We start from the raw sequence: 9,810 nt of genomic DNA on the forward strand, positions 1-9,810 counted from the left end.
CAACCTCTGCATAGGCTGCCCCTCACGTTGCGTGATGATGTCACTGGCGAGCTGCAGAAACTGCTGGATGCCGGCATCATCAAACGAGTCAATGCCTCGCCCTGGATCTCTAATCTGGTGGTGGCAAAGAAGGAGGAGGAATCCCCCCCCCCCCCCCCCTCCCCCTCCTCACCTGTCTGAACAGCAAAGTGGCTACCGTGGACTCTGGTCCAACTCTCAACATTTTAGTTAAAGTATTTCAATTTGGCATATTTTGTTGTAAAATGTCAGAGTGACTGGGTTAAAATCTGGCTATTAAAGTTGATTTTTGCTATTGGCTGAGAACAAGATCATGTCATCTTGCATTACAAACAAGCACTGTTAGCCCCGCCCATTTTATAAAAAAAAACTAGCACCTGTGGGCTCTACAATCTGTGGTGAGTAGGTTGGATTGAGAGAAAAGTGAATAGAGCGGTATTAGCCTTTTCACACTCTCGGAAATCTCGCTCTCGTTCAGTTCTTGTACATGAAGTCAAAGATCAAGAGGGATGAACTCGGAATGGCTGACAGCGAGTCTGACAGAGATTTAGATTATTTTTCCCGTTGGAACGTTGATTCCTTGAAAGATTTTTTGCGGAAAGTATCATTCTCCAAGGCAAAAATGCAGAGTTAGCTGCTAAAGCTAATGCTGCACACGAGCTGAAAATTGAGGTTTTTTTCTGCTTTTAAAACAGCGACAAATCAGCTGATCAGTGCTGTTTCACTTATCAGCCTGTCGTGCACTTCCTTCAAATTTGTGCTGGATGTGTTCGCCGGTCACAACCTTACGCTGAATGGGGAGAAGTGCATCTTTGCAGCTTCGGTAATTGAGTTTGTGGGATTCCAGGGATTCCACCTGACCACTGAGGGCCTGAAGTCCTGCACCTGCCTGAACCCTCTTGCCCGGTGCAACTATCATCGTTTCTGGGGATGACTGCATATTACTTACGTTTCCTTCTCTTCTATTCTGACACTACTGCGCCACTGCGTGCCCTCCTGAAGCAAGATGCACCCTGGGCCTGGTCTCCTGCATGCTCTGCTGCAGTTTGCCGGCTCAAGTCTCAGCTGACCTCCCCACATGTACTTGCCCACTTTGACCTTGAGAGCCCCACGTTCATGACCTGCGACGCCTCCAACACTGCGGTTGGCGCAGTCCAGTGGCGTTCGCTTCTAGGGCGACCACTCCAACGGGTCTGGTCTGCACCAACACAGATCACAGCACAACTGGGGCCAGCCACCTTCAGTGTGACCGATGGTTCACGCTGGCATGTCAGCTGCCTCCAGCGAGTGAAGCAACCTTCTGTGTCAGCCCAGCAAGCCGCGGCTGAACCATGCTGCACCGATGGGGTCTGGGACCAGGGTCTCCGCCTGGACCTGGACCTGGACCTGGAATAATTTTTGTCAGATAAATACGTATTTTATTACAAAATAAGATCTTTGCACAAACACATTACTGTAAACAAAAAAAATTATCTCAGAGTCCCTATGCATCCTAATTATAGAGTACAGTACTATAAAACACAAAATACTATAATCAATATATTTCGAAAAACTTTCAGCTGATGTAAAAACATATATTACTTTATTTTGTGAAATCTGGCTGAACACAGTAATTGTGGGATGGATGTCTTACAATAACTGTTGTTTTGCTGGAAAATTCTCAAAATTGATGCAACCTTAAACCAGCTTCTCTAAAAGAGAGTCCATGTTTTATCACATGGTACAGAGAGAGTCCATGTTTTATCACATGGTTACAGAGAGAGTCCATGTTTTATCACATGGTACAGAGAGAGTCCATGTTTTATCACATGGTTACAGAGAGAGTCCATGTTTTATCACATGGTACAGAGAGAGTCCATGTTTTATCACATGGTACAGAGAGAGTCCATGTTTTATCACATGGTACAGAGAAAGTCCATGTTTTATCACATGGTTACAGAGAAAGTCCACTCAACTACACTCAGTTGTGTGAACAAAGTGTGGTAGAATTGGAAAATGTGCTGTAAAAGTTTAGTGTTTTGCAGGTGAACTAGTGACTGAGAAAAAAGTTCATGAATTTTGGTGACTGTGGTCACTGAATGCATTTTGTGTGAAAGCAATGAAAAGTGATTCACAGTTTAGGCCACATGGACTTCTACTTTGCAGGCTGTGTTAAAGCTGATATCTGGAGTTTCTGAGAAAAATTATTTTGAAATGTGAAAAAATACCTCACTAGTCTTTTACTTATGGTCTACTGCCGCTGGTCATTCATCGCCCAGCCAATAGGCTTCGACCTCCTGTTTTTGAGACTGTCAATCAAAGTGAATGTGGAACTGTACACGGAAATAAGGCCGCGCGTCACAACAGCAAACAGGTAAAAATGAGGAGAAGTGAGGCTGTTTAGGGCGGGACATCGAGACGTTTCTCAGAAACTCCGGATAGCAGCTTTAAGAGTTTTGAACATGTGACTTTTGTTTTGATAAATGCTATTATTATTATTATTATTATTATTATTATTATTATTGTTATTATTTTTTATTATTATTATTATTATTATTATTATTATTATTATTATTATTATTATCATTATCATTATCATTATCATTATCATTATTATTATTATTATTATTATTATTATTATTATACCATATCAGGTTGGCCAATGCTAATTCAATCTTTTTTTAATTTTTTTTTTCATAAACTCATATGCTTTATGTTATGTTATCTGTAACAGATTTAGTCAATAAAACTAGACTACTATTGAAATAGTCTAGTTGACTAAGACTTCATTGTATTTGAATCAAAAGACAATGACTAAAACTAAATCAAAATTTGCTTTCAAAATTAACACTGGTGCTAAAATCTGACCAAACCAATCAATCCGAATCAGGAAAAATATCAAACACCCAACGTTTTTTGAGAGCAATATCCCTGCATGAAGTATTATTATCAATATCAAGCCATGAAATACATGATGTGCTTTACGTTGAGGGGACAGCACCATGCAGGGACCAGAGTTAGTGACGGAATGCAAAGAAAGATTAGTCACATACATGTGGAGCTTGCACAGTAAATGTCAGTGTGCATCTATGTGATACCAAAAAAGGAATGGAAACATGCCCGGAGGGTTTCAGGTTGTCTCTGACGTGTATTATCACAGCATTAGCGATAACTACAGGATGGTTATATACTCAAATGCAGTGAAGAACACAAGATGTATGAGAGCTAAAGACATGATGACTGTTATAAGCAATTTGCAATAAAAACAGAACCTTAACTACATAAATACTGAAATCAAAACGAGAGCTGAAAACAACCTTTCTATATTGAAATTGAAATTATGGCAGTCATTTCCAACCAATGGACTGTTGCACAGTTTCATGAGAGATCATTAGGTATGTTGTTTTAAACAAATGTCATATATAAATGTGTCATTGAAATTATTTATACAATTATTATATTCTTTGGATAACTGCAGTGACTTGTAAATGATGTACCCATTAATGTAAATAGGTGGCAGTATAAATAGTACAATAAGCCTATAGTTGGAAAACTCATCGTTTAAGCAAAATAGAATTGAAAAAAAAAGATGAGGAATATCGTTGTTGTTATACCATGTTTTGCCACTAGAGTTCACTACAGTATATCTTTCTGATGCCCTGGCCTGCTCTGATAATCCCTCCACACTCTCCCACTCATCTCCAACATATCAAAAAAACTTGTGCGAGCTGATCACTAAGCTTGAGTTTCATCACAATAATGAGATTCAATCCAACGTTTAACCAATAATCCACCCCGTGTGAAACTAATCTCATTAAATGTAACATTTAGCCAGTGCCGAGTTTGAACCTAAGCAAGTTTGCGTCTGAGACAAGATTTTAGGTGGCATCCCTTTGCATCACAGCCAAATTGAGATAACCTTACAGAAGAATCTGAATATCTTTGTCTTTGACCATTTATTTTAGTTTTAGGAAACAAAAACACAAAAAATGGGGAAAAAGTATTATAATTATAAATAATAAATCTTTTTTTAAAACAAAATGTAAGAAACTGCAAAACAAGCAACATAAATTATACATATTATATTTCTAAACAAAAAGGATTAAGTATTTATTGTTAGAATCAGTTTTTAGTCTAGAGATTATTATAACACAAGGATCAAACTGACTACCCTACTGAATGACTACTACTTTGTCATAAATGTCACACAGCTTTTCATGAAACTAAGATCAACAGTCCCACAACACAGCACTCATATTCCAGTGTTTTTTCACATGTATGTGCCACTTTTACTGCCACGTGCACAGCTAACCATGGTGTAATGTCGTTCCGATGCCTGATGATTGACAAAATGATTTGACGCAACCACCTAGCAATCACGAAGCAATCTTTGTCAATCTACTTGTTCATTAAACTTACTGGTTGTTTCTTTCTCTGCTTTCTTTTTATCGATGTTAAATACTCTCTAATTTTTTTCTCTTTTATAACTTTTTTATTGGGTGTGTTCTTGCATACATGAACCAATACCTGTAACATTAGGATTTGTGTGTGTGTGTGTGTGTGTGTGTGTGTGTGTGTGTGTGTGTGTGTGTGTGTGTGTGTGTGCGTGTGTGCGTGTGTGTGTGGTGGTTGAAGGTACTAAAGGTAATTAATTCATAATGCAAAAAACTGTGTCCAACAAGTAGTTTCCATATGTATTGTTGCCAACTTTCTTTCCACCGCTCTAATTTCTTGTTAAATACATTGTTATCGTAGGAGTTTTTATTGTTTTTCTTACGCAACTCCTTTGTTGTGGACCTCCTCCTAGGCTATTGATGCAGCACTATTGACACGTACGTGATCTCACAGAGGCAATGTCAAGAATGTGTAGTCGACCTTTTTTGGAAAGGTCAAGGTCAAGGTGTTACTCTTTGCACTTTTGAACAGAATAGCAGTACAGATTGTAAGGTATCCACAGTGCCAGCAACACACAGTCTCTGCTGAAGGCCAAACTCAAACTCACATGCAGATATACATGCACACACACTATCAAGGACAGATATCAGTGGCGCCAGCCTTCCTCATAACATACACGTTCTCCAACGTCTCCACTGTTGGGCATCTGACCCCCTCCTTTTCCTCACTTCAGGGTTGGGACTTTTTTCCTCATATCTGTATAAAGCTTAAGTTGTGAAACTGTTAGTTGGTCCTGCATATCCTGAGCCGTGGACAAGACTCTTTTGACCATCCTGCTTTGTACCTGGCTGCTTGCCCTTCCTATACAGCAGGGCTATTCAATTAAAAATTGACTCGGGCCGGATTTTCAAACTAAGGATATGAGCTGGCCCCGGACATTTTTAGCAGACAGTGAGCAAAGTTAACCATTTAAAATAAACACAAATAGAAAAGATAACGAACACACTGGATGTTTATTAACGTATTGCCACATCCAAAAGGACATAAACACAACAGATGAGCAGTGCTTAACTAAACCTGTGCTGAAATATGGTGTCTTTCAATTTTACATTTCAAACACATAAAATCAAAACACATTTTGATACAATACAATACAAGCACATGTTAAGGTGCATGTGAACATAAAAACAAAGTGCAGATTAGAAATGACATTTTTGGATTTGGTCACATCTGAAAGTGCAAAAAAAGCAACTCAGCAACTTTTCAGAACGAGGTATTTTTCTTCTCTTGAAATAACAAAAAACAGAGTTTGTCCCTGTCCATATTTGGTCTCATCTGAGTTACATTCTGAGTGCATATAATCAAAAAATAAATAGTGGGCACGGTGACACAGTTACTATCCCATTGAAATGAAATAAAGCTGACATCAATGTGCATAAAAAAGTGCAACTAAGTGAAATAATGAGTTAAAAGAAAATAGTCACATAAATACATAAAACTACATTTTGTTCCTGCTATAGCACACTACTTTATTGCACTTAACATTAGGCATTACATCTCAACTTATGTAGATGTGAGTGTAACACTTCCCTAGTGGATTTTTCTAGTGGGAGAAATGACACCTCTTGTTTTGAACAAGAGCATGGATGTTTGGCTCATAAGATGTCAATGCAATCCGAAGGCAGTGGTTAAGAGTACTGTCAGTCAGAGAGCAACGATAGCTGTTTTTTATCATGTTCATGTGTGAAAAGCTTGATTCACATGTGTATGTTGATCCAAACATACTGAGCAAGCGGACTGCAACTTTCTTAATAATAGGGAACTGGTGTACATTGACATTACACCAGAACCTTGCTGGTCCATTGCTGTGACGCTTGTGAGCCATGGCTCGGGATGACTGCATAGCCACAAGCTCGAGTATGAATTTCCCCTCATCAATAGAGGGGAGCACTTGCTTTGCTTTGGTGGATAAGTCCTGGTGTGTTGCAGCAGTGAAGGGGTTTTGGGCAAAGCTCATTACATCTGTGGGCAGAACAAGCCTATCGAGTCGACTGGTGAAGTTCTCTTTCAACCGTGCAATGAAACCTGTCATCGCGTCAGTGATTTGCAAGGTGGATGAGATGCATTTGCGTAGTGTGGGGAAATGCAGCATTCTCCCAGTGCTTAAGTCAGTTGTAAAAATGTCCAGTTTTACTTGGAAGGCACCCATCTGTTTAACAAGATCAATGACAGTTTTATCCCTACCTTGCAATCTCATATTTAGATCATTAAGATGCCTAAATATGTCACACAGAAAGCACACATCAGCTATGAAGTTGTCATCCAATATTTGAGTTAAGTATGTCTCTGCTCTTTTTAACTTGCTGCGGAGGAGGAAAGCCGTTATCTCCTCCTTGAGATCACAGAAACGCTCCAGTGCTTTGCCTTTGGAGAGCCACCTTACGTCGTTGTGCAACAATAGGTCCTAGTGCTCCGCAGACATCTCCGACAACAGCTGGCGAAATAAGCAATGTTGGAGGCTCGATGTTGAGCGAATAAAGTTTATTTATAGCCATCACATTGTCCATTGTCTTTTTAAAATGATTGCTCAGTTTTGAGCACAATACAGTCTGATGCACAATACAATGCAGGGTTGTCATCTGAGGCGCAACAGCGGACCAACGTGCAACCAAACCGCTAACTTTTCCAGCCATGGATGGAGCCCCATCCGTAACAAGCATGCACACGCGCTTCATGTCCAGATCATTATCTTCAAAAAATGATATTTTTTCAAATAGTATCTCACCTGTTGTTTGTCCATCTAATGGCAACAAGTCCAGCAGTTCCTCTTTGAAAACAGACATACATGCAAAGCTGGGCTGTGTCAGTTCTATCTGTAGACTCGTCTACTGCTACAGCCATATTATCAGCTTTTCTGAGCTCTTTTAGCAGCATCTCAAAGACATCTGTGGTGAGAATGTCAACCCTGCGAATGTTGGAAGTGTCAGACAGGGGTACCTGTTTGATAGCAGATGTCACACTCTTCTTAACTTTATCACCGGTTAAGACTTCGTCCACGACAGCCAACATGCAGTCACTTCACAGTTTCTGAGTCTGTGAACGGCCTCTTTTTCTTTGCCAAGATCCATGATACACGAAGGGAAGCTTCTGTGGCTCTTTCCTGAGCTGTGCAAGTCTGCTTCATTGTAGTACAGCTCCAGTTGCCTTTGGGCCACTTGAGGGTTGCTTTCGGGCCGCATGTGGCCTGCGGGCCACTAATTGAATAGGGCTGCAATACAGGATGGGACACTCTCCTTTTTTGTACTCTTTTTCATTTAGTTTTATAATAAATCCGTTTTTATAAAATCATCAAGCTTTGACTGGACTCAATCATTCAACAAGAGCATAAATCATGTCTCCAAATGAGGTCAACCGCAAATTTGCGGTGACAAACTTCACTCAAGGTCATATTTAAGGTCAAGGTCAGTCTTCTGTTTTTCATGGATTATTTACTTACATTTATGAATAGCTCATATCAAGTTGAGTATTTTATTTAATTGGACGTAAGCTGTACGACCTACCAGTAAAAAGATTGATGGGGTCAAAGTTCATGACGTCACAAACGAAAACAAAAAATTACTTTTTTCCCTATAATTTGGCCACAAATTGAGATATAGTGCTCAGACTGGTACCATTGAACAACATTTGCTTTCAATGTGTGACATTGACCTTCACTCAAGGTCATATTTAAGGTCAAGGTCAGTCTTCTGTTTTTCCTGCATTATTACTTTCAATTTAATTAGTAAAAAGACCAAACTTGTCAACAAATTTTCAATTGCCAAATACGTATTCGCCTTGCTAATACAGGTTTTGCCTAGTTTATAACTGCTATCATATATATCATATATATATATATATATATATATATATATATATATATATATATATATATATATATAAACCAATAAAACTACTACATCAAAGAAAACAAAAGCAGTTATTATAGGATAACATGAAAGGCCAAGTGATTAATTCAGCAGTTGTTTAAGAAAAGAAATGAAGTAAATCTCTATCCTCTGAAACAGACAAAGTTACGCATGTGGCTGTTAAACTCTACATATTAAGTAATTCAACAACTTAAAGGACCCTGTAACTGTTAAAGAATTGATCTTTCATCCAGAGTTTTTGTAATTGAAGTGAAATATATACAACATAGTAGTTACCTGGGTTGTAGATGCTCTCTGCCTCCTGGTGTAGCAGAGTAAATCACACAGCCTGTGCCAGAGGTAGGAAACAACCTGACACATGCTGTTGACAGGCCAGATGTCCCAGACTGCTACAAATTTCTCCGGGGCTTTCTTTTTACTCCTCATCCCTCAGCCTGAGGTACACTCTGCCTATCTTTAACTACAGTGGGCCTCTTGGAGCTTAGAGAGAAGTTTCTCAAGTAGAGCAGATGCCAGAACCTCCTTGTGGTGAGAACAGCCCAAACATTAATACTCCACCATCCTCCCAGCCTCTGTTAATTCACTGGGCTTTCCTACTCCAATCATCGCTCAGAGCCAGAGGACGGGCAGTGTGTCCTCATGACAAAAAAAGGACAGGTGCCAGCGGCCGGTCTCTGATAGACAAGATCTGTCTCACACTCACCATTAGAAAAAGTGTTTTACCCAGTCTATATTACTGTGTTTTGAAAACAATGCTAACTATACAGTCCAAAAGCAGAATATTAAAGCACTGACAGTGAAAACAGTGTGTCAATACATACAAACACACACACACACTTTGATCTAGTGTAGTTAAATAAATACCCTGTGATCTTAGATAACTGCTGTAAATGTCACACAAACTACCAGGTGAGGGGCTTAATTGGGCTTTTTTTCCTTTTTTTTTTTAATATATACTGGTCCTGGTTTTTTATAACATCATGTAATGATAAATGACAAACTCAACTGTGTGATTTCTGGTCTGCACTGTTTTTGATACATTGTTGCAATCACATTATGCAATTATTTAATTTACTCTAACTCATATACATACAGGTACATACATGAAATCTTTTCTCAACCACAGTCCGGCACCCGGGGAGAAATTGGGGGTTAAGGGACTTGCTCAAGATCCCACAGTGTTGGCCCGGGTGACAGTTGAACTGCATGGCAACCCTCCAATTACAAGCTCAGCGTCCTTAACCACGAGGCCACCACTCCAGTAATCCAAAATAGGAGACAACAGATCTTTGCTCAGGATTTAAGATGCTGTTTGTGCTCTTTATTTTGCAAAGCCAGTAGTAAAGTCACTGGTAATAAATCTAACCAAACTTTGCTGCTTTTAATGTGAATGACCAAGCCAAAATAATGGAAGACCAAGCTTTGAAAGCTTTAGCAGCTTGTGCTTTCTCAAACTAACATTCAAATGCATCAATAACCTAGCACCTGTACC

At 39.3% G+C, this 9,810-nt stretch overlaps 1 protein-coding gene across 1 annotated transcript in view; it reads right to left on the bottom strand.

Moving 5' to 3' along the window:
- LOC114478908 (myosin light chain kinase 2, skeletal/cardiac muscle-like) overlaps positions 1-8,820 on the bottom strand; it is a 30,173-nt gene extending 21,353 nt beyond the window's left edge. The window contains exon 1 of the mRNA XM_028472265.1: positions 8,595-8,820. Within this exon, the coding sequence (XP_028328066.1) occupies positions 8,595-8,744 (150 nt within the window). The 5' untranslated portion in view covers positions 8,745-8,820. The remainder of the gene's footprint in view (positions 1-8,594) is intronic.
- Positions 8,821-9,810: the final 990 nt, after the last annotated feature.

The sequence above is a fragment of the Gouania willdenowi genome, chromosome 17 (assembly GCF_900634775.1).
Source record: "Gouania willdenowi chromosome 17, fGouWil2.1, whole genome shotgun sequence".
Lineage (NCBI taxonomy): Eukaryota > Metazoa > Chordata > Actinopteri > Blenniiformes > Gobiesocidae > Gouania > Gouania willdenowi.